This window comes from Panthera pardus, unplaced genomic scaffold (assembly GCF_024362965.1).
Source record: "Panthera pardus isolate Hobbes unplaced genomic scaffold, ASM2436296v1 HiC_scaffold_7, whole genome shotgun sequence".
NCBI classification, from domain to species: domain Eukaryota; kingdom Metazoa; phylum Chordata; class Mammalia; order Carnivora; family Felidae; genus Panthera; species Panthera pardus.
The window spans coordinates 17,710,870-17,736,682 of record NW_026527002.1 but is presented as its reverse complement, the minus strand read 5'-3'; the positions used below and the strand labels follow the sequence as shown (position 1 = coordinate 17,736,682).

Below are 25,813 nucleotides of genomic sequence, written 5' to 3'. Positions count from 1 at the left end.
GGTGGAGAGACAGATGTGCTCCTGGGACAGTAATATCAGAAAGTACCCAGGAGTCAGAGGAAAGAAACAAGGAATGGCATGATGCTGAAGGCAGGATGAGCTTTTTCTGGAAGTTAGAAGATTGATGAGGAAGCATGTGAGAATGCTGGGGTTCAGGAGAATGCTGACCTCCTTCCCTCTGGTCCCATGATAGGTGGTGTGGCGAAAGAGAAAGCCACAAAAGAATCTGTCCTTGAGAGAATTCCATTTCCATTAGGGCAAGAATATGAAAAGAGAGAGTTCTCTGAAGAGACGAGAATATAGGAAGTTTATTTACAGAGAAAGCAGGATTCCAGCAGACACAAGGGAAAAGGAAGTGGTGGAGAGATAGAAAGTCAATGCAGGATCTGGGCAGAGAAGTGCAGTGTAGTAAATCAATGACATGGGAAGGAGTGACCTGCCTTTCATTTGGAAACTCAGGATTTCAGGGCTGTGAAGCATATTTGTAAATGACTAACCTCAATTACTCCAACTTCTTAGCAAGTGGTTGTACTATCAAAACTGGCACAAAGATCCCTGATGATGTCTGGTAAGGCCTGGGATGGGCCTGTGGCTCTGTGAGTCCACGGTGAAAGCCCTAGTCTTTCTGGAAGGCTGAGCCACAGGGTGCAGAGTGACAGTGACATTCCTCCCTGGTCCACACAAATACTTCCCTGCCAGAAAGATAATTACAGCCTTATTAAAGTACGTATATGCTTTTTGCAGAAAGGTATTTTTTCTGTCCTTCTAGAACAGGGTAGAGTCACAGCTGTGCATAAAACTATTGTTCATATTGAACACATTTTAGTCATCACTATAACTTTGAAGGCGTGCTTTGATTCTCTGAATGCCTGGAAGGAAGGAGCTTAGTAATTATATCTATAGGTGCTCAGCAACAACTCACATGCTTCATTAATTATAATTCAGTAGAAAGGAATATACCAGTTATTTTAACAAGTCTCTATTTCCTGCCATTAAATATAGGTCATGCGGAACTGATATAGAATAAAATATCACACTTTATGTCACAGAGAATAGAGTCTAAAAAATGAGTATTTTAAATCAGTTGTCTCCTCATGGAGGACAATCATTTAGAATTATTCATTTTGTTGGTCCCGAGATAATAACACATAAGAGTTGATTAAATTCCACAGGGCAGTAGATAGAGATCATTTTAATTGACTTTTATTATTGTAGCCTGGGGTATTTCCAAAAGATTATCATTAACTCTGTACAACTATACATAATATATAGCTGTAGTCATCTTTAAGGAAGAGATAATGTGACCTCATGTGTCTGGCCCCTAGGTAATCAGCCCCTTTCAATGACATGAAAGATGAGATGATTCATTCTGTCATAAAAAATTCAATCATTTTATAAATTAAATACCTGTAAAAATTGGCAGTGGAATTTCAAATATTGAGCCTCACCCACCCTGGAAGCTTTGGGGACATGGTTTTACACTGAATGTTGACATCACTTGGAAAGTTTTCAGTGGCTCTGGTCGCTGTTACATTATAGTACATGCACCTAGGGTAGGGATAATCATGAACCACAAAGGACTAAGAAAATACGACACTTACAAATGCCATTTTGATCTCCTTCTCATTATTCTGCTGGTGTCAACTATTTGACAAGGAAAATGAGGCTAGACCTGCCACACCACAATTATTTTAACTTTCAGGTTGGTCTTTTAGGGTCTGTATTAAGGTATAGTCATTGAATAGAGACCTGTATTAGTTTGCTAGGGCTGTCATAACAAATGCCATAGACTGGCTGGCTTAAAAAGCAAAAATTTAATGTCTCATGATTCCAGAGGCTGGAAAACTGAAATGAAGGTGTGGGCAGAGCTGGTTCCTTCTGAGGTCTGTGAGGGAAGGACCTGTCCCAGGCCTCTCTCCTTGGTGTGTAAGATGGGCATCTTTGCCTCTTCATATCTTCCCTCTGCTTGTGTCTTTGTGTAGTAATTTTCCCCATTTTTTAAAATTGTGGTAAAATATGCAATATGAAATTTACCATTTTAACCATTTTAAATATACAATTCAGTGACATTAAGTGCATTCACATTATACAACCATTAGCACCATACACCTCCAGAACTTTTCCATTTTCCCAAACTGAATTTCCCCTTTTTTAAATGTTTATTTTTGAGAGGGAGAAGGAGAGGGACTGCACACTTACATGTGTGTGACCTGGGAAGGGATAGAGAGGGGGACAGAGGATCCAAAGCAGGCTCTGTGCTGACAGCAGAGAGCACAATGTGGGGCCAGAACTCACAAACTATGAGATCATGACGTGAGCCAAAGTCAGACACTTAACCACTTAACTGACTGAGCCACCCAGGTGCCTCTGAATTGCCTCTTTTTATAAGGACACCAGTCATATTGGATTAGAATACATCCTAGTAACCTCAGTTTAATTACATCTGCAACAATCCTATTTCCAAATAAGGTCACATTCTGTGGTGCTGGGGGTTAGGACTCCAACATACAAATTGAGGGAGAAGGGGACACCATTCAACCCATAACAGATCCCCACACACAATGGATTTAATCACGTATAATTTATTTCTCCCTCATGCGACAGTCCAGAGGTCCAGAAGCTGTTGCTGTGATAGTACAGCCCTCACTGTTGTGATGATAACTGCCTCTCTTGCTGCAAAGCTGGTGACTAGACACTGGAGTGCTGAGTCCAGCAACCTCGACTTTCCCTGAACAGTCACATTTCTGACCTTGACATGGTCACAGCAACAGCAGGAGATGGCCACTGCCTTTCTTAACTTCCTATCTTACCAGTGTTCACAAATTCGTACCCGGGACCCTAGCTGCAAGAGAGTCAAGAAAAAGTAATTTTTGGGTTCCCAGCCCTTGCAGTACAAGAAGTCCATATGGAGAGTAGGCAGCTAACCATATCTAGCACAGACACTCAAGAGAGGAAAAAGGAAACAAGGGTCAGCTATATTCTCATATTCTCTTCCATTTGTTTTTTTTTCTTCCATTTGTATTTAATATGGAAACTGAGAGGACTAATACCAGTGGGTTTCCAGATTTAATTAGCCTAAATTATTTGTTTCCAGATCATTAGCCTAAATATCCCAACAATATATTAAAATCACTAGGTGAGCTTTTAAAAAGGACTTCTACCTATTCACAGATATTCTTGTCTATGCAGGGCCCAGTGTGGCATTTTTTTTAAGTTTATTTATTTTTAAGTAATCTCTACACCCAACCTGGGGCTCCAACTCATGACCCCAAGATCAAATGAGCCAGCCAGGCACCTCAGTGTGGCATAGTTTTTAAAGCTCACGGGTGACTTTAAAGCAATGCAACTCAAGAATCACTGGCCTAAATGACTAAACAAATATTAGGGAATCCAAAAACTAACTCCATTTATGGCACTTGGAGATTTTAAAAGGAGACAGAGAAGCCTAAGAGTTTATTCATCAAAGGAGCTAATATCCAACTGGAATGATTCCATACAACTTGAAACTAAAAAACTTTACATGATAATTTTCTTACTTTGGTGAAAATGCTAGCAAACTTGACTAGAAAATATTAAAATAAATCTTTTGTAGGAGCAATTCTCCATTAGAATTATTTTGACAATTCTCTGAATGGGTATTTCATTATGCGATCAGTAATATGTTAAGTCATTTATCAATTAATAATGATAAATGATAAATGATAAAGAATCTAAGAATCAGTTAAGAGGCATAGTTTTTTTGCACTGAAACTCCTAGGAAAATACTGCCTTTCTAAAGGGAACAATAGTGGTTCTACCAAGAGCTGCCAAACAAACAGATGTATCCACATCAGAACTTCTTAACTTTCTGGTGATAAATGTGAGGAATTGCTCTTATCTTGAGTGGAAACAAGTTTCACTTGTTTATTTTTAGAAGGTCTGTCCACTCTTAAAATAATGCAAACCCAATATACCCCAACTCAATTTTGCAAAAATTTAAACATTTTTTTTAAACCTTTGAAAACTGTTCATATTGTGTTGCCTTGTCTTCTTTTGGTGTTCCTAATGTCACACTGCGCTTAGAGTCTAAAGACTAGAATCCAGGTTCACATCCCAAGCTCAAACTCTAGCTCTGTTCTCACTAGCAGATGATATTGGCAAGTTCTTGACCCTTTTGAGGCTCATTTTCCCCATTTGTAAAATTTAAGAGTAAAATTTACCTTATAGGTTTGTTAACTAAGCTCGTGTACGTAAAATACATAGCACGGTGCCTAAGTAGGTATTCAATAAATGTAAATGCCCATACCCATCATTCGGTTCTTGTAGCTGCTCAATAAATGGTAGTAATTATTATTATTTGAGACCATCTTCTTTAATTTTAGATTTTCATTACCCAATTTAACAGTTTCTATTTCCCAAAAGAGAGTACTTTCCCAACATTTGGTATTTTTAGAAATGTCATTATTTGCTATATTCTTTTTCACTGATGCATGATTTTCTTTTGATATTGCCTGATTTTTATATGCTCTCCATTCAATTTTCATCATGTCTATCATTTCAAATCCAGGATCCTCATAGAAGATCTTCAGAAAACACTGGAAAAGGCAAGCAGTTTGCGAACCCAGAGAAATCGAAGATACCTTTCTGGATATAATTATGAAGTTTATCACTCCTTAGAAGAAGTATGTAATCAAGGGAACTTTCATTCTTTTTAATAAGTGCATTTTTATCATTCAGGTCTAATGATTGGGAGAGAAGCATAAAGACAGAGGCAGGGGCTATATGAAGAATACATATAGCTCTTATATTGTCTAGCCACCTCAGTTCAATCATCCCTTTATTAAGCCTTTAAAAAAAAGTGGCAAAATAATTTGAATTTCATTTGCTTTACCCAACCCACCCCACAGAGGACATGGAAGTGCAATGTAAAAGCGAGGGAATGTTGCTATAATTGCAGTTGTGAAAACCTTAACTAAAAAAGCATGGAAGGTAGATCTAGTCAGAGTTTGAAGGCAATGATTTGGTTGAGGGATGGAATGAATTTTGATGCTCGCCCCACAGCGTCTGAACAGGTTGGGACCTCCCACAGGCCAGGCTTCATTTGTGGAAACTCAGGGCCTTTTAACATGTTATTTACTCTTCCTAGTATTTATTCTATAGCAACTTCATTCCCACAACCACATCTTTGACTATTTCACCTGGACAATAGTTACTCCTTCAATATCAGATCAAGCAAAAAGATGGCTATTTCTATTTTCCCAGATTGAATTAGAACTCCCCAGCTCCAACCCCAGCTTATTACATGTACCCACAGCACATGGATAGAATATCTATCATAGTTTTTATACACATAATTTTAGGATTATTTGATTAATGCCTTAGTCGTCCTCAAGTTCCAAAGCAAGTTTCATGAGGACAGGCCATTTCTTAAATGCATTTTTAAAAATTTTTTTTAATGTTTATTTATTTTTGAAAGAGAGAGCGAGAGAGCAAACATGAGTGGTGGAGGGGCAGGGAGAGAGAGAGAGACACAGATTCCAAAGCAGGCTCCAGGCTCCACACTGTCAGCCCAGAGCCCGATGAGAGGCTGGAACTCACAAACTGTGAGATCATGACCTGAGCTGAAGTCGGACGTTTATCCGACTGAGCCACCCAGGACAGGCCATTACTTTCTTGTTCACCACTATATCCATAGTGGCAAGCAAATAGAGACCTCCAAATAGGTAGCTGATGACAGAATGAATAAATTAATAAGTACACACATTTTCCATGCTTCCCCTGAATTGAGCAAAGGAATGTCAAACACAGAATTAATGAGATCCTGTTATATTCTTAGGAGGATTTTTGGTCCTCCTGATAGTTCTTTTCAAAATTATTCTTTTCAAAATTATTTTCACATGTTTCTTGTTTCAACATGTATTTTAGAAGCTTGAAATTAGAAGCAATGGAAGTTTTAGATAACTTGGAACACAGAAGTGCTATAACATGCACTAGAAAAAAGTCAAATTTTAAAACTATATCTATGTAGATATGTACATACATATACATATATATATACACACACAAGATATATATATATATATATATATATATATATATATATATATATATCCTCATTAGACTCAATAAGAATAGAAAGGAAAGAAAATGATACTTCTCAAAATCTGCTTTTTCAGCACAGATTCTCTTGCACATCATGGAACAGCGGGACACTTCAGTGTGATTTCCTTATTCGTAGTAAAGCTTTTAAGTCAGAAATGTCATCCATATTTCTAAGTGCCTTATTCATCCATCTCAAATATTCCTTCTCCTGATGACAGATAAGTGTGTGTGACTGGATCAATGCAAATCTATCACTGTTCTTAGGGAAATTATTCAAAAAATACCCTCTGATGGCTTAGATAACCTTTAAATGCAGAAGACAATGCCTTTTTCTTAGCATCTTCTGTTCAGTGACAAATTGCAATATATAGGACTTTGATAGACACTTTCAAGTAGTTTGGATGGTTTTCATGAAGATGATTTATTTCTTTTCCTCTTAAGTACTTAGGGGGAAAATGGAAATAAACTTTTATCTTGAAAAGAACCCAGAACACATTGATTAATTTTCTGTAAATCTCTGCCATCAAGATATTAATGACAAATGGTAGTAGAAGGTATGCTCTAAAAGGGGAACAATATAAAGACATGAAGCTACTATTTGTAAAGACAGAAAATAAAATATAGTCTTAAGTATCTTGAAGAAAATTAAAAACACAAAATTGATTTTTGTTCAACTTTATAGTCATGTATGTCCTTTGAGTTCTGAGACCTATTATTGCCTTTTGTTAGCTTTTGTTCTCTGAAGGCTCCATAATTGTGAAAGTCTGACATGGTTTTTATTTATCTGATTTTAGATTCAAAATTGGATGCATCATCTGAATAAAACTCATTCAGGCCTCATTCATGTGTTCTCTATTGGAAAATCATATGAGGGAAGGTCTCTTTTTGTTTTAAAGGTAAAAATAAATTATTAACAAAATAAATATTTATTAAACATTCATCCTTTTCACGTTTGACTTATGGGGAAAAGAAAAGAAATGGTGTTTCACGGGGTCTCATACTTAACATCGTTTTAATTTAAGAAAAAATTTCCCTTAGATTTTTGGGCCATATTTAATTTTTACCATTGAGTATTCCAGAGAATGCTGTTTCTGGCATATTCAGAGTTACTGATGCCCTTAAAAACAATGGCCTTCAAAATTATTTGTGAGCTGGTGCTACTCAAGGTGAACCAGTGAAAAACTACATAAATTTGTGAGCAGGTATGCATTCTTCCCAGCTGTTGACCCTGCATTCTCTTTCAGCTACTGACCCAGAGCTCTCCATCCCTTCTCAGCCAAGCATCTAAAAAGATTTCCTATAGGGGCACCTGGGTGGCCCAGTTGGTTAAGCATCCAACTTTGGCTCATGATCTCGCTATTTGTGAGTTCATGCCCACATCTGGTTCTGCACTGACAGTGCAGAGTCCATTTAGAATTCTCTCTCTCTCTCCCACTCTTTCTGCTCCTCCCCTGCTCACGTGAACACTCTCGAAAGAAAGAAAGAAAGAAAGAAAGAAAGAAAGAAAGAAAGAAAGAAAAGCTTAAAAAAAAAGATTTCCCTATATCACTGTCTCTATTTCTTCACTTCCCATTCAGACTCACTGGCCTTTGGCCCCAAAGCTCCTCTAAAACTTGTCTTGATGAGATCAGCAATGACTCCTAATTGGTTCTCTTCCTGTCTCTCTGACCATTCAGTGGGTCATTCACTGGCTCTTCTCCTCCTGCCCTTCCAGTGGGTTCTGTTCATCCTAGGGCTCCATGCTCAGATGTGCTGTCCCTCCACCAACCTTTCTAGATGAACACATCCACCCTATGGTCTCAATAATCATTCCATATTCAGTGAAGTCCACCTTCTGGACTTTTACATTCATATTCCATTGCCTACTTGACCTTCTCATCTGAATATTCACAAAACTACTTCAAGCTCACAATGGCATTGCTGTGGTTGCAGTTAAGAAACATGAGCATCATCCTAAATTCCTCTGCCTTATTTTCACCACTTCCTTTAAATCTACCACCAAGAACTGACGATTTTTTCTTCTAGGTATCTTTTGGATCTGCTCCAATTCCTCCTCTGTCTTCCCTGCTGTTGCCATAATTTATCTCTGGATCTCTTCTCCCTGTACTATTGCAGTAAGGGCCTCAGTACTGAACTTTCTTTCAAGTCCCCATCCTCTCCCGTCTCATACTGTCATCCATCACTGCTGTTAGTGTGCTTGTGTCCATTCCTCTGTGTCTCTCTTTCACATACGCATACACTTCTGTGTCCACCTGCCATTTCTTACTCATACCCCAAAAGCTGATTCTTCAAAGAGGATGTTCCCAGATTCTCTTCCAAGCTTGAGATGCTTTCTTCTAACTTGTCTTCTGGACCAGCTCCAAGTCTTACTCAAGTACTTAAGTGTTTCTTGTCTGAAAAGCCTTCTCCTACTCCCCAAGAAAATTATACGTAACACCTCCCATGTTCCCTAAGCAACTTATGCATCTTCACATCATAATGGTTAATTGTTCCCATGTCTGCCCTCCCTACCAGCATATAAATTCCTTGTCTTTTCTTCTTTGAATCTCCAGTGTCAAGAACAATATCCCCAAAGGATTTCCTGAAGTGTTAGTTGAGTAAAGTAATGAATGAAAACTAGATTCCCTATGAAATAATGTTAATAGCTACCTATTTATTACTAAGTTAGAAACCACACTTAAGTAATATTGATATAATAAGATTATAAAGAAAAATCTGTCATTTGATTCTACAAATCAAATTGTTTTGCTTTTCCATTTTGTGTTGTAATAAAATTTGACTTTGTCCACCTATAAAACATAGTTATTACTTAAAGAAATATTCCTTGGGATTTTGAAGCTGATTGTTTTAGAATGCTTGGGAGGAAGGGGAATTTAGCATTTTACTTAACAGTCACAAATTATATTAAAGGAGAAGCAAGCCTATTTAAGGGATTGCCCTTTTTGTGTATTTTCCAGTTATTTGATTGGTAATTCAGGCAATAAAGTCATGGTTTCTGCATAAACAAGCCTGCACTTCTGGAAAGATAGGAAATCTCTTTATCTTTTTTGTGAGTTACCTAATTAATCAAACTATAGTGAAGAACTATTCTGAAACCTTATTAAATTATGCTTTTCAGTGAATCTAAAAATAAAAGCCTGACTTGGTTACTATGAACACTCTTGTTTTCAGCTGGGCAGAAGATCACGAACTTACAAAAGAGCTGTCTGGATAGACTGTGGTATTCATGCAAGAGAATGGATTGGTCCTGCCTTTTGTCAGTGGTTTGTAAAAGAAGTAAGTTAAACCCTTTATACAATGTCCATTTTAGCTAATCGATGCTTCGAATGTGTTTTTATTCAGTTCAAGGAGCAAAACCAGCAACTGGAAGCCAGCAATACCTGATTGAGTAATAACACCTTGATTTTGCTCGGTCACTTTCATGTTTCTGAAGACCTCTCATAACCTGGCTCAGTTTATCCTCACCTCTGCCCTTAGAGGTTGGAGTTGCCAACACTCATTAAAGAGAAAGAATCAGTTTCAGAGCACTTAAGAATTCGTAAACAAATTAGAAACTAGCCAGGTAGCTGATATGTTGCAAAAAGATAAACATCCAATTTATGGTGCTTCAGAGAAGTTTCTCATACACTATCCAAGTTGGAAAAGTCTACATCACTTATCACAATGATGTCACATATACTTTAGCAATAAAGGGATGAGCAAGCGATTGCATTTTGCTCTCCTGCTATGGATCTGCAATGTAATCCCAAAGACCTTTGGCATCTGTGGATTTTGTGTTCAGTTTTAGTGCTTTTCAGCAACTCTAGTGATTGAAGATTCATAGTGATTTCTTATTATCCAAAGGCTTCATTTAAATCATAAGTCCTCTGATGCTAGTGTATCAGGTGGGTCTCTATCTCATGCATGGGCCAAACTCATGGACCAACATCTTGATATATGTTTTGAAATTTTCTATCCATCATCAAGAATGCAATGACTTTCAAGGTTATTTTTACACTTACTAGTAATTTTTAAAACTCTAAAAAGAAAATCAACCACTAGTACTGGTAATAAAAGTGAAAAAGTCTAAGGAAATAAAGGTTCTAAGCTAGAAAATAACCCTACAAATTTCTTTAGCCCTGTGTGTATAGGGAACCATTAAGAATACAAAAGGTCTTTAAATATTTTACTTCTATTTCACAGTATTTTGTGGGAAAATTATGTGCCCTGCTGAGGTTTGTGATTTTGAGAACACTCCTAGTCTTGGGAAAATGTCCCTCACAAATGTCAAAGATTTACTAAATTTGTAAAATCTGCCTCTCTGCCACTACCAAACCCACATAAGTTTATTTAATTTTATAAATAAGATATAATAAAAAAATTTTAACTATTCCCACTAAGTGTATTAAAGAATTCATATTTTCTTAAAATATCCTGGTAGGACAAATATAAAGTCTAATAAGGATTAACTCTATTAACTTGTAGTAAATACCCATTGTTAGTACATACAACATATTGTCTGCTGCCTTACGTTTCAAAAGGGAAAGGAGGAAACATGGTTACATATAGAACATCTATTGTTTATAAACTGTGGTCCTGTGTATTATTGAAGAACATAAGAATGTATCTCCCAATTTACCTTACCCTCACATGTGCTTACTTATTTGTTCATGTGGTTATGGTCTGTCTCTTCCTGTACCACTGCCAATGGCAGAAACTCTATCCTGTTCATTGCTAAGTCCTTGGAACCTAGAACAGCACCTGGCATTTAATCTTCAAATATTTGTTAATGGGAATAATGAGAATCCACTAATAATGATGTGGAAAGATTTTTGGGAGATGACCTGTCAAGTCATCTCATTGGGTATAAATGGTACCACCTGGATTTTTTCAGTGCACAATCTGTAGAGCCATATGTGGCAGCCCCGTAACCCAAGCTAAGTTTCCAAAGAGGAGGAGGACAGTTTAACCACAGAAAAAAGATGAGGTATATAGAATGATGATCAATCGAGGGTAGTTGATTTTGGAGCAAGAGCAAGAAGCATCAATTAAGTCTAGGCTCCATTTCACCAAAGATGAGTAAGGAAAAGCTTCATCCCTCTTTCACCAGGTCATCTTCAAACCATGGGGGTCTAGCAATTCCCATGTCTCTGCTACCCTTTCCATGCCCCTCTCACTCTTCTTCATGGCCATCCACCTGCTCCTCCACTTAATCACTTAAATATCCCATCCGAGTCAGGGCAGTAACCAGAAACTGGGAAAAGAAGCCTTAGGTGTCACTTGTCCCTGTGTCCTTGTGAAAGCAGTGGGGCTGCTAAGGTGGTAGCAGTGACTGTTGTGCACTGACATTTACACATTACAGGCTTATAGGAGATGTTCTCATCTTGCTTTGAAGCCACCATTCCCACTAATGGCGATAGTGGGGACTAAGGGAAAGGGGATGTCAATGATTTAAATAACTTTAAATATGCTAAGCATTAGAACATCGTCTCTTATACACTAATTCAGTCCCTTATTAAATTCTCAGCCTCCCAAAATAAGCAGGAGGCTGCTGGTCCAAGAAGGGGCTCCAGGTAGTGTCTCTTTCACAGGCCACCTCCCCTCTACCACAGAAGTCCCATGACCAAGTCCCAGGCTCTCAACTCATCCCATTTCCTTGCCTTCTCTAGGGGTACCAGGGAACTTCTGAGCTTGCTCTTTGCCTTCTAGGAGGCTCTCGGATGCTGTGTCCAGCCCTCTCTCGGCTGACTCATGACACACTGCCAGTTGTCTTCTCCTGTATTTGCAGGTTGTTGGCATATGAGGGTCAAGTGAGATGATGTCCTCTCAGAGAGACATGGTGAACAGAACAGAGGTCCACTTTTCTTACAATTTTTACCCCAATCTACTAGATTCTACCATCTCTTGATTTCTCTGGAATTTCAATCCCTTGAGAGGGAGTGGTATCAGAAGCCAAAAGTTTGGGTTCGTTGTTTTGTTTTCTGTCTTTCTTGAATGCTTTCCCCAAACTGCACAGCTTAAAACCGCATTTATAACCTGACAGTTTCTGTGGGTCAGCCATTCTGGTGTGACTAGCCATGTACCTCTGGCTCAGGGTCTCTCACAGGCTGCAGTCAAGATGTCAGCTGGATCTTCAGTCATCTCGAGGCTTGTGGGGGGAGATCTGTTTTTGAGCTCACTCACATGGCTGCTAGCAGCCAGAGGTCCTCCAGGGCTATTAGTAATAGACGTTCATTCCTTGCCACGTGGGCCTCTCCATAATGCAGCTCACAATACACCACCTGGCTTCCTTCAGGGTAGATGAGAGAGTGAGGGAGAGCAAAACAGCCTCTTTGTAAACTAACCTCTTTGTAAACTAACTTTGTAAACTAATTCTATCGCGTTTGCCCTATTCTGTTAATTAGAAGTGAGTCAGTAGTACCAGACCATATTCAAAGTGGGGTGGGGGGGGGGCATGGTGATTATACAAGAATATGAATACCAAACATGCAAATCACTGGAGACCCCTTAGAGGCTGCCCACCATACTTTGGTGGGACTTTCCCCACAGCTACCACTATAATATTTGCATCCTTACTCAAATGTGAACTAGGACAAAATTTATCAAGCCCTTCTGGGATCCTTATAGAATAGCATATTGCATAGAAGTTACTTACACACCAGTTAGTAGTTAGACAACCCTGGATTGGAATGCCAGCTCTGCAGTTTACTAGCTGTGTGATCTTGGGGCAAGTTGTTTAACCTCTCGGAACCTCAGTAATAATAATACGTGACCAATAATGGGTTATTGGGAAAATTAAATGATATAATACACGTAAAAGAATTAATAGAGCACTTGGCATATAATCACTTAATAAAATCAACTCTCAGTACTAGTAGTATCAGTAATTTGGTGTTTTTATTTTATTTTTTATATTTAACATTTATTGAAAAATACTACCTCAGTCATACTGCTATAGGGAACTTGTCTAAGAACTATGTAGTATCAGTTAAATAATAGGGTGGATCTGAACTAAAAGGAACAATGGGTATGGCTTGAGGGAGAAGCACAGGTGTGGTTGTGCTGTGGTTGTAGGTGTTGATGGCTGCTTGGAAGCTGAGTCAGACCTGCAGGTGATCCCAGGCCTCAGAGCCCTCCCAGCACATACTCTCCTGGGGTTCCTGGAGATGTAGGGGAGCCCCCACCCTCAAAGGAAGTGGGAGGCTGGGGGCAGAAGAGCATGAGCAGAGGCAGCTTATCCCTGTGGGACAGGCTGGACTGTGGACCTAACTGGGCCAGCCTCTGCCTGAGGCAATGGATTTCTGTCCTCAGCTGGTAGAGCTCTCTCTCCACTGTCAGAGCCACCCTCCAGCTCTTGTGATCCCTCTCCTCACCCAGAAAGACCTCATAGAAGGAGGAGGGGGTTCTCTGAAATTCTCTGCCCAGGTCCTCGGCCATCTTCTTGTAGAGGTTGAGGGTTTGACGGGTGGCATTCAGGCTCCTGTACACCTTGGGAAGTTGCTTCTCCATTTCCAAGAGGTGTGTTTTCTCTTCTGCCGAGTTTCTCTCCAGATGCAGGATGTGCTCTTCCCACATCTCAAGCTTTATTTTGAGCTTCAGCTGGAACTTCTGAATCTCACTTTCCAGGTAGGCATTTTCAATGTGAAAAGACACTTCCTCAGCTTGGAGGCTTGTTATTTGTCCTCTGAGCTTCGCAATCCTCTGATTTTCCTCCATCAGTTCTCTGGACAACTTGTTCTCCACATGACACCTGCCCAAGGCACAGTGGCATGGCCATGGATTTTCTGATGGACTGCTGACAGGTGAATGGAGCCATCACCATTTTCCACTCTCCTCCCCCCCTGTCCTGAGCCCCAACCTTCTATGTGATGTCTAATGAGCTCCAGCACATGCAGCAACTTCAGCATGGTCTGGCCTACGGTCTTGAAGTGGCTCCCATCCTCACTGGCATCCTGGTGTACTTCTGGATTGGGAAGCTCTGGCCTTCCTTCCTCCTCTGCCTTGTCCTGCACTCTCTGCCTCAGCTGCCAGTTTTCTGGACCAGGAGGGCTAGACTTCCATGCAGATCAGGGCTATCATTTGAGCCTTCTGTTATTTTCCTCCCACAAGGTTCTCTATCTTCCTGTGATGCTCCCAAGATGGGATTTTCATCAGTTAGTTGAGAAGGTCTTACGGGCTGGCTTTTTTGAATTTCCTTCAGCAGTTGCACAGTGTCCTCCTCTGAAAACCAGCTGAGATTTATCCTTCAGGGCAGCCAGAGCAAGGGTTGTAATGGGAGAGGACTGGCCTCCCACCCAGGTGGTGTGAGAGCTTCACGGGCTTGTGCCTTTAGTCCTGTCTCCTCCACACCTTTCCCAGATGCTTCATTCTGGGCATATTGCCTCCTAAGAAGCCCCTCTCCTCTTCTTAAACTGTGTCCACTCTTTACTATGAACACCATCACTGCAGTGCATATGAGGATCACCCAGAGAAACCCAGAGTCTCCTGGCATGTGTGGCATACTTTCATACATCACCAGCAAGGCAGCCCACAGCTGCTCCAGGACCAGCTGGGGAGACATTTCAGTGGCCACCAGCTGGCTCCAAAGGGCCTTGTGGCTCTGCCTCCCAGCACCAGTGTCCTATGGGCCACAAGTAACTGCTTAGAACCCCAAGGAGGGTTCCATCTCCAACACAAACCAGTGCCTGGCAACCAGGACTGACATCAGTTGGACTGAGGGAGGGCGTGCCCAAGTTCTAGAAGACCCTACTGCCTTCCTTTGCTTGTTTGGTGGACAGAAAGGGAGACTATTTTACACAGTGCATGGGGGAAGTGGACAGGCTGATTCCAGCCTGGAGCTGGGCCTCAGTCAGCACCTCTAGAGGGTTATGGCAGGGCCATACCATTTCTCTCCTCTGCACATATCTCAGGCATAGGGGCACCCATCCCTGATTGAGGCTCATTCCCCCCATTCACAGAAACCTGGTCCCAGAGACCTCCTCCCTCTGAGGCTCCCTCTGTCCTGGTCTTTTGTCAATGGGTGGGTGGGGACAGGGGTACCAGACTGAAGGGTGTCCCCAGAGGTACGAACCAAGAGAGTAGATATCCACTTGTAACAACACACAAGGAAGCAATACAACTGGCAGGGTCAGAGATTTTCGTGGATGTTCAGTGGAGCCTGTTTTTCTCATTAAATCCATGTATTCATGGAAGTAGGTGAGTGTCTATGGAGGTGGCCTATATCATTTTCCTTCACCCTGAAGAAATTTTTTTATACTTTTTGCATGGCAGATGTACCAGCAATACCTTAACTTTTGATCTGTGCGAGTCTTCATTTCTCCTTAACTTTTGAAGGATAACTTCAGAGGCTACAGGTTTTTAATTTGGTGGCTTTTTTATTCCACTCCAATCCTTGGTTGCATGGTTTCTAAAGGGAAGTCTTTTTGTAGTCCCATCTGTGTTCCTGTGTAGGTGAGTGGTTTTCCCCAGTGGACCCTGTTCCCTTTTTGCTGTTCTTTAATTTCAAGCAGTTGATGATATTCCTATGTACAGATCCTTTTTAGTTTATTTAAGTACTTCTACACCTAATGTGGGGCTCAAACTCATGACACCGAGATCAAGAGTCACATGCTGTTCCAATTGGAGCAAGACTCCCTCCATGTACAGATTTTCTGGTGTTTATTGTGCTTGGTGTTCTCTGAACCTCCTGGACCTATTACTTAATGTCCTTTTTTCTTTTAATTCATAGCCATTATTTCTTCTAATCTTGTTCCTCTTTCTTCGCCTGGTATTCCATTGCAAATGTGTCACACCTTTAATATTGTCCCACAGTTCTTAGTTCTGCTCTGGTTTTCCTTCTTTCCCTCTCTCTCTCCCTCCCTCCCCCTCTTTCCTTTTTACTTTGAGAAATTCCTATTGATCTCTCTCCAGTACAAGTTCCCTAATTCTGTCCTCAGCTGTGTGCAGTCCACTAATGAACCTATCAAGTTCGTTGTTCACAATGTTACATGTTTTTTTTTTTTACTTTAGCATTTTTTTTCATTCTTTTCTAGAATTCCCATCTCTCTTCTAACATTGTCAATCTGTCCTTGCATGCTATTTTATCCTCTAGAAACCTGAGCATATTAATCATCATTGTTTTATATCCTGGTCTTAGAATTCCAACATCTATGTGTGTTTGAGACTGGTTCTCATGCTTTCTGTGGCTATGCAAACTGTTTTTTGCCTCTGAGTCTGCCTTAAAATTTTTACTTGTGAACCAGGCATGATGTACTGGGTATAAGGCACTGCCTTAAATGACAGGCCTGTAGTAGCCTGTTGGGTATGTGGCAGGGAGGCATTCTTAGCCCCCATCAGTCTTGTCTCCACTGCCCCCGAGCCCCGAGGGTTGTAACCTCCTGCATGCTCCCAGTCATTTCTGTCAGGCAGGACAAGAGAGCAAGACAGTGAGGGTAGGCAGAGTGGGGTGTTCCTCTTTCCTAGGTCAGTTATGCTTGGGTAAAACCCCACCAGGTTAGGCTCAGGTTAACTAGATTACCCTCAAGGCAGGCCTTATTAAGAAGAACAGGATACTCTGGTGAATTTCAAAACTTGTTTTTCCTCTTCTTACTCAAACGATGAGGAGATTTGTCTCAGATCTTCACTGAGAGAATCTGGTAGCACTCCTGGAGTAAACTCACAAAGACATGACACCCCACCCACTGTGACTGAGTCCACTCCCCCAATACAAGTCCACCCAATGTACAGAGAAATCATTAGAAAATCAATAAAGACATAAACTCAACAACACCATCAACCAACAGGATCTAAACAACATTTATAAATCGCTCTGCCCACCAACAGCAGAGTGCACATTATTTTCAAGTGCCTATGTTCCAAATATTCAAGGAATATATTCTGGGTCAAAGAACAGACCTCAGCAAATTTAAAAGAATGAAAATCATGCAGACTGTTCTCTGACCACAATGAAATCAAACTAGATATCAAAAGGGGAAAGATAACAGGAACATCCAAACACTTGGAAGATAACATTCTTCTACATTATCCATGGATCAAAGATACAATCTCAAGTTAAGTTTTAAAAAATACATTGAACTGAATGAAAATGTAACATATTAAAGTTGGTGGGACCCAGCTAAAGCCATGGAGACGGAAATTTATAGCATTCAATGCATACATTAGGAAAAGTCTCAAAACAACCTAAGCTCTCACCTTAAAAACATAGAAAAAGAATACAAAATCCAGAGAATAAAACCAAAAGAATCATTCTACCCAATTTCAAGATACATAGCTACAATAATCAAAAATGTGTGGTGTTGGTGAAGAAATAGACTGAGATAAATGGAAGAGAATAAAGGATCCAGAAATAGACCAACAGATTTTTGACAAGTGAAAAGCAATGCAATGGAGGAGAGAGAGCCTTTTCAATAAATGGTGCTGGAGAAAGTGGGCTTCCATAGGCAAATAAACTACAATCTAAGTCTCATACTTTATGCAAAACTTAACTCAAAACTAATCACTGACTGAAATGTAAAGCTATAAAACTTTCAGGAAAAAGGAAAAAATCTCCAGGGTGTAAAGCTAGGGTAAAGAGTCCTTAGATTTGACATCAAAAGCATGTTCCATAAAGGAAAAGTTGATAAATTGGACATCAAACTTAATCAAAATTATAGATTTGTACTGTGTGAAAGACCCTCTTAAGAGGACAAAAAAGACAAACTACAAGCTGGGAGAAAATATATGCAAACCACATATCTGATAAAGGACTCGGATTTGAGGTATAAAAATTCAAAACTTGATGCAAAGAAAGCAAGCAATTCAGTGAGAAAATGGGCAAAAGGCCTAAAGAGATGTTTGACCAAAGAGTATACAGATGGCAAAATACATAAAAAGTTGCCATTAGACAATTCAAATTAAAACTACAAAAAGCTATCATTACACACCTATCAGCATGACTGAAATAAGAGAAAGAGAGACCCCACCACCAAATGCTGGGAAGGATATAGAATAACTGGATCAGTCCTACATTGCTGGTGGGAATGTAAAATGATAGAGCTAACTCTCAAAAACAGTTAACGGTTTATTGTTTTAAGATTTTATTTAAATTCCAGTTAACATACAGTATAATATTATTTTTAGGTGTATAGTAGAGTGATTCAGCACTTCCACACAATTTCTTTTTAAAATAGACATGCAACTACCATATGACCCAGTATTGCGCTCTTGGCATTTATCCTAGAGAAATTAAAACTTATGTTTGCTCGAAAACCTGCACATAAATGTTTATAGCAGCTTTATTTATAATAGTCAAAACCTGGAAACAATCCAAATAGCCTTCCATGCCCAAATGGGTAAACAAACTAGTACATTCATACCATGGAAAACTACTGAGCAATAAAAAGGAACAAATTATGGAAACACAAAGCAACCTAAATGAATCTCCAGAGAGTTATGCTGAATGAATAATCCCAAATAGGTAGATACTGTGTGGTTTCATTCATATAATGTTCATGAAGTGATAAAATTATTGCACTGGAGAACATATTGGTAGTTGCTGGGGTTAAGAAGAGGTGGAGATGGGAAGAAAGTGGATGTGGCCATAAAAGGGCATCCTGAGGGATGCTTGTGGTGATAGAAAATTCTGTGTCTTGATTAATGTTAGTATTCTGATTCTGGTATTATGCTATAGCTCCTGAAGATGTTGCTATTTGGAGGAAGTAGGAAAGGGTACGTGGGATTTCTTTGTATTCTTACAATTATATCTCAAAATGAAAAATTTATTATGAAAATAATACCCAGGTCTCAAATTCCTGGATTCCATTCTCTGGAACCAGGTACTATGTCTTGCCTAGAGAATCAGAGGCAGTTTTATCATGGCTCTTTCTTCCCTGCTGTATAATCCTCAAGTGACCTGACTCACTATGCCATGGACACCAGAAGTATAAAGATGTGGCTCTGGTTCCATATGTCCTTTTTGTCGGCCAGATCGATTATCCTGTGCCATGCCCTGAGAGCCCCTTCCACTTCTGCTTCCCACTCTAATTTAGCAGATGGATCCATGAATATCTTGGACACACAAAGCTCAGAAAACAGTGATACAAAAGCAAACTACCTGGCTTAAATAAGGAGATAGGCTCGATTATTTTGTTATTCTGGAAATTGTTCAAATTGAATTCATTATCAACATGTAACTGATAGTTCATTATCTCAAATAACTGCTGGTTGGCAGACATTTTTAAAGTGCAAAATACATGATTGTGGGTTTTTATTTTTTTAATTGAAAATTATGTTGAAAAATATAGAGCCATCACTTTTGATTTTAATACTTGCCACCTCTCCCTTTTTTCTAGTATTCATATCACAAATATTTATGTCTCGTAGGGAAACAGGTATGCTTGGATTGCAAAATCTTTCTTTTGTTAAATGCTTGCCTATACCGGGTTAGCAGACGTTCTATACATGGTATTGTGGGGGTTTTTGTGGGGGGAAGGAAAAGAGGAAGCAGACTTACTGGACCTACTATTGAATTGTGTTCTACAGATGCTCCTTTACCATGAGACCAAAAAAGAGCTTTAAGAAACACTACCTGTGTTGGGCGGTGGGAGGGGAAGGGGAGGAAAGAGAGGCAAACCAGAATATAGACTTTTATTTTATTCTGTTTTATTTTGTTTGAGAGATAGTGAGCAGAGGGGAGGGGCAGAGAGAGAGGGAGACAGGGGATGCGAAATGGGCACTGTGCTGACAAGCACAGAGCCCAACACGGGGCTCAAACCCATCAACTGTGAGCTCATGACCTGAGCCAAAGTCAGACATTTAACTAAATGAGCCATTCAGGCACCACAGGAAACAGATTCTTAACTGTAGAGAACAAACTGAGGGTTAGTGGAGGGGTGGTGGGCAGGGGATGAGTTAAATGGGTGATAGTTTAAGAAGGGCACTTGTAGTGATGAGAACTGGGTGTTTTATGTAAGTGATGAATCACTAAATTGTACACCTGAAAATAACAATACACTATAAACTGAAATTTAAATAAAAAAAGAAACCCTACCTGTTCATAATAAAGTGTTCTTAAATTTGTCATGGGCCAAGAGGAACTATACATATACTTAATTCATCAAAGGAAGAAAATTAGATCTATAAGGAGAAGGAAACAAATATACAGGTACACATATTTATATATATAGATATTTACATATATTTATATATTTACATATTTATATACATACACTTCAAAGGAAAAAATCATTCATTTGCTTCATTTCTCAAAACATCTCCAACTGAATGAGGCAGTTTGGGTTTTGTTCACTTTTGAGAGTTTGAAGTTCTCTGTCTCCCAGATTGGATATCTCAAGCCATGGCTGGTCCTAGGTGGCTCAGAATTATGCATAGCACTTTATTTCTGCCTCCAATTCTATATTGCTTAAGTAAATTTTGCCAGGGTTTTTATTCATGGAATTTTTAGAAGGTAACTCAGAGAAAGATTTGATTTCCAACTGAGGAAAACTTTTCCAAGCATAAAAGCAAAGGAGGGAGGCATAAAGGAAATGATTGCTAGCCCTGACTTAAAAATATTTTGGAGGAGTATTTAATGATATAAGAAACTGTCCATGACTTGCTATATCAAAAAATAAAAGACATGGATATTATAATTTCAATGTGGTAAAATTTGTCTCTGAAATATATATGCATGAGAAATATGCTAAATGCTAAAAGAATTATGGGTGGTTTTTATTTTCTTCATGTTTTTCTGAATTTTCCAAATTTTCTATATTAAGCAAAACAAAAATATTTTTAAAACAAATTTAACCCAGTCAAAACTGAATGCATTTCATTCTCATACTAAACTCGTTTATGCTTGAGTCATATATTCCTACAGGTATTTTAGAATACCTGTACTCTAGGTGGTTGAATTCTATTTAACTCAGCAGCAGACCAAAGATAAAACAAGAATTGGTGAGATGATCCAAGGGCAAATTGAGACAAAAACAGTCTAAAATGGAAAGTTCTTCCGGACTTTGAAGAAGTATAGTATACAGGTGGATCTAATTTGATCCTGTCACAGAAAGTGAAAAGCACACACAAAAAATTAAAAAAAAAAAATTTTTTTTTCTTAGTTTCCTAGGTCAGCCACCATATTCCTCTGCTGCTACCTAATTTAAAAGTTCAGCCCTCCAGGTCCAGCCCGATACACTACAAATACACCTCCATTACACATTCCCACCCATCTATACGCTGCACTAGTGATGGCTAATCCTGGTGCCAAAATCTGGCATGTGATTCAGATGTTCTACGTAGATAATTCAAATAGCCAAAAATAGGAATGGTGACTTTCAGAGAAGGGGGAGTTATTTTCTAAGAACCAGGAGATGATTCTGGGCAGGGTAAGTAGAAATATTTGGAGACTATGGTGTGTTGTGTGTATAGGACAGAGCTCTAAGGAAGATTTGGTGGTTGTGGGAGAAGTCTTTAAACTGGGAAGGCTTTCCGGAATGGGAAGATTCTTTGTCCAAGGATCAAAAAGCTTTCTTAGGAATACTCCTTTGGCTAACCACCCCTTTCAGTGTCATTATGTCTTGCTGGTGACTAAAGGTAAAAATATAAACCCTTAAATGTAGGTGTAAAACTCAAAGTTTTGGTTCAAAAAAATGTATTACTAAAAATAAAACTTTTAGAGAAGAGGACTTAAACTGTATGTATAAAAAAGTGCCCGAAGCCAGGGGACAAATAAGTAATTAAGAGGGTTATTAAGCCTGGATCAAATATGGGTTCAGTTGAGTAAGCCTTTGTTCATAATTGCATGATAAAAAAAAAAAGTGTATCTTATAAAAATGATCTGTATTTTCAGGTTGTCTGACTTTGCTCACTACCACTGCAAGTAATGACAACATTTTGCTTACCAGCCTCTTAGTACCTTTAACTCACCATATTCTCCCATCCTCCCCAATCTACTCTTTAATCCTTTGCATCCTCCAACCCAGCTCTCACCCTTTTATTCAATTTATAAGGTCTTCTACATAGCAGGGGATATGTTAATGTTCAGTTTAAGTTTAAATCCATTGCATCCATTTTACTCCACTGTCCAGTATTTGAAAATGTTCTGGACGTTGTTTCTACAGACAGTCCTTGCTTTTCTTCCAAGTAGTGCAGGACTGTAAAAGTGACCATGAAAGCTGAAGCAATAAAAATCCATCTTAAAAATCAATGGGGGAAAATTAGGTTTCTCCTGTGACCTCTATTTATTTTTGTCAAAAGTTTAAAAACTCTGTTTTAAATACATAGGGAAATGATCAAAAAATAGTAAAACTAGTATTTATTACACCATGACTTAAAACATTAAAAATAGGGCGCCTGGGTGGCTCAGTCAGTTAAGCGGCCAACTTCGGCTCAGGTCATGATTTCCTGGTCCGTGAATTCGAGCCCCGCGTCGGGCTCTGTGCTGACAGCTCGGAGCCTGGAGCCTGTTTGAGATTCTGTGTCTCCCTCTCTCTCTGCCCTTCCCCCGTTCATGCTCTGTCTCTCTCTGTCTCAAAAATAAATAAACGTTAAAAAAATTTTTTCTTAAAAACATTAAAAATATTGTTTCTTTGTCAAAAAAGCTATGGGTAATTTGGATAGTGCTTGCCTTCACATTATATAACTTACATGAAGTTAGCATCATTTTTATGCTGTGGCAAATTGGCATATTCCTTTCTTAGTTTGGATCAGCTTCCAATTTTTTTTTTCCTTTGCACTTTCAAATCATAAGATATCTAAGAATTCCTTTAATGTGAAATATTGACAGCATCTTTACTTTGGGATCATCTTCCCCCTTTTCATCACAAGCACTTTTCTCATATTTGTCCGCAAGTTTATCTCCATTAAGTTCCTCTGGTTGCATATCCAGAGTTGAATGGTGACCATGTCAACATTTCCTGTGGTCAGCCATTTCTTCTATAGCTCCATTAAAAGTGGTTCAGATTTCACCTCTACATTATCACTTTTTATTCTTTTGTTGCACTTTCATCTGTTAACCCATTCCCTCTTACCATCATCCATTTTTGTAAAATGCCACGTAGGTGGGGGAAAAAAGGGGGAAACACGGCCTCACACTTTGCTGTCGGTGTATAAATTGAAGAACAGACACACAGTGACCAATCCACCCACTGACCATCTTTAAAAGAAGTGGCATAATTGGTCACAGATCTTGATGCACATCTGTTATTTATATAGTGTTTGTAGATGAAAGATCTAGCCGTGGTGACTAAAACTTGAACTGCACTTGTTGGAGGACTGACGTTATTTAAACTGTGATAGCTGAAATTTGTGTATACTGGAGACCTACAAACTGAGAACAACTGTACTTTCTTTTAGTAGGTAAAAAGTTGTGATATAGATTTCCATAATGCCACAGAGTTGGTCGTGGCCTTCTACTCTGTTGTTCCTGAGTAATTAAGTATAACTAACCATTGTTATTAGGCAACCTCATATAAAAGCTCTAGAAATGAAGCGTAGTAGTAAATGGAAAAAGTAGAGCAGACATGCACCTGATATTATAGTTTTCCTGGTGATGCAGAGCACTTCAAATATTTATATTTTACTTAGAAAATATAGATTTTTCAATCATTACTGGCCTGCTATATTAATCCCTGGGTAGTTCTGAGTATAAATTAAGCATAAAAGTAACTGGAATTTAAAGGATTAGCATATGATTTTCCAATTCTCCATCCTTCATTCACAGAACCTTTTTGCTCATTTTGCTTTCAAACTATTATTTAGTTACCATTTTGTATTTAATGAGCTTCTCACAGTGTGACATCAAATATCTATATAGATCAAGCTCCCTTTTTAAAATCTCCTTGAAAACTCCTCTAATTAATTTCCATCGTATTAAATTTTAAATACTTTCTTTGTGTTAAAATGCACCTGTGTTGGTATTACAACTATTTCCATCCTAAATAGTTTTACTTCAGTCCAGATGAGGCTATTCTGCAGCTTGACTGGTAACTCTGCCCTTCCTTTGGCCTCAGCTGTAACATGACTTGTTATCCCAGTGTGCCCTTGTTGAATATAGTTATTATTCTTAGGTCCTCTGTAGTGATTCTAGAACAAAAACAAATGTAAAAAATGTAAAGGATATCTTTTTTAAAGCCAGTAACACCAATTCTAAAATTAAAAAAAAACCTCTGACATTCCAAGTTGTCCTGGGGTAAGTCTAAGAAAGCAATATTCAATCAAATCCAAAAACTGAAAAGGAGGGAAACCCTTTAGCCCAACTTTGTCACACTATACAAAGACTTTAGTAGTTGTGAAATTTTTCTTCAAATTTAAGTTTATTTGATGAATTTGGTATATGACATGCATATATTTATGGGAAAACCAAAATAGTTTTGGCGAGTGGTGAATATGAAATCATTCTTTGTCACTTTTGAGAAATTCCCTAACCTAATACCAAACATATTTTCCCAGCAAAATAATATTCAAAACTTCTCTGTTTATTTTCAAATTAAAATCTATTTTGGCAAAGTATTTTTAAATAAATTGAAGTGAGGTGAGTGTAGTACCTAAATACTGCCACACTGAGGCATGTGGTGCATTGTGACTGCCTTTCAGATCACAACTACTAGTCTTCCTCATCAGCAACAATAGTAGTCTAGAAATTAAGCTTGCTTAGCCCAGATGGCACTTGATTAGTAGGCATCTCCTTTCCTGTGTGTATGGGTGGTATAAATTTATCGCCAAAAAGAGTCCCACATATTAAAAAGAGAGCACACCCCCTACTTTATGGTTATCATATGTTAGGATAATAGGAAATAGTCATATGGTCATCTTTTTTCTAGAAACTCCACCTAAACCATGAAAGAGAAATGATCTATGTCCTATTACTTAAAGCACTCAGGCAAGAAGGTCTCTCAATTGTCCTATTCAGGATTGAACAGCCATTACATTGTGATCATTCCCGCTTTGACCAGATGGAGAATAGCTGTAATTCTTAGAGAGTTATAAAAAATCACAAATATAGCATATGTAATACAATGACACTCAGAAGAAGAACACGCTCTGGCTAGTCTTGGAAATTAAATCCACTCCAGAATAGAATACTAGAAAACAGCTTTCTTATTTAATACGTAATTTGGATATGAAGAGCTTTAAAATGAGTCTATGTTAATGACCTCAAGTAAAATTTGACAATTATAAGAAAAAAATGACAAATTTAAAATGTTTTTAACACAATTCTCAGTGATTAAGAAAACAGGCAAATTTTTAGCAAGAATATAGATATAAACCATGTGGCAAATTTAATCTAATAAACACATATAGAATCCATTCCCAATAATTAGAGATTGCATATTCTTTTCAAGCCCAACTGAAACATTTACAAAAATTGACTATACACTAGGTCACAAAACAAGGTTCAAGAAATACTAAAGAGTCCATACATATAGACCATATTTTCTGACTGTAATGCAGTTGTTAGAAATTATGAAAATGGGATTTAAGGAAAACTCGCCTGTTTTAAAATTAAAAATGTGATTTAAATAAATGAAGGAAATTTTTCAATATTTACAACTAAATGGAAACAAAACTATTAAAACATATAGAATGTAACATAGTACTGAAGAGGAATTTGTAGTTTTAAATATATTACAAAAGGATAAGGTCTCCAAATTAATGAACTAATATTTCAACTCAGATTTGAAAAGGATAATGTGCAGAAACCAATGAAACAAAGCAAAGATACACTCCTCCCTGTGTGTCTTCTTTTAATATTTAATTTCTGCTTTAAGCCTAGATGGTT

At 38.5% G+C, this 25,813-nt stretch overlaps 1 protein-coding gene across 2 annotated transcripts in view; it reads left to right on the top strand.

The window, feature by feature from the left end:
- CPA6 (carboxypeptidase A6) overlaps positions 1–25,813 on the top strand; it is a 541,372-nt gene that overhangs the window by 460,315 nt on the left and 55,244 nt on the right. For both annotated transcript variants that reach the window (XM_019453228.2, XM_019453227.2), the window contains 3 exons: positions 4,547–4,661; positions 6,876–6,977; positions 9,253–9,357. In XM_019453228.2, the coding sequence (XP_019308773.1) occupies positions 4,547–4,661; positions 6,876–6,977; positions 9,253–9,357 (322 nt within the window). The remainder of the gene's footprint in view (positions 1–4,546; positions 4,662–6,875; positions 6,978–9,252; positions 9,358–25,813) is intronic.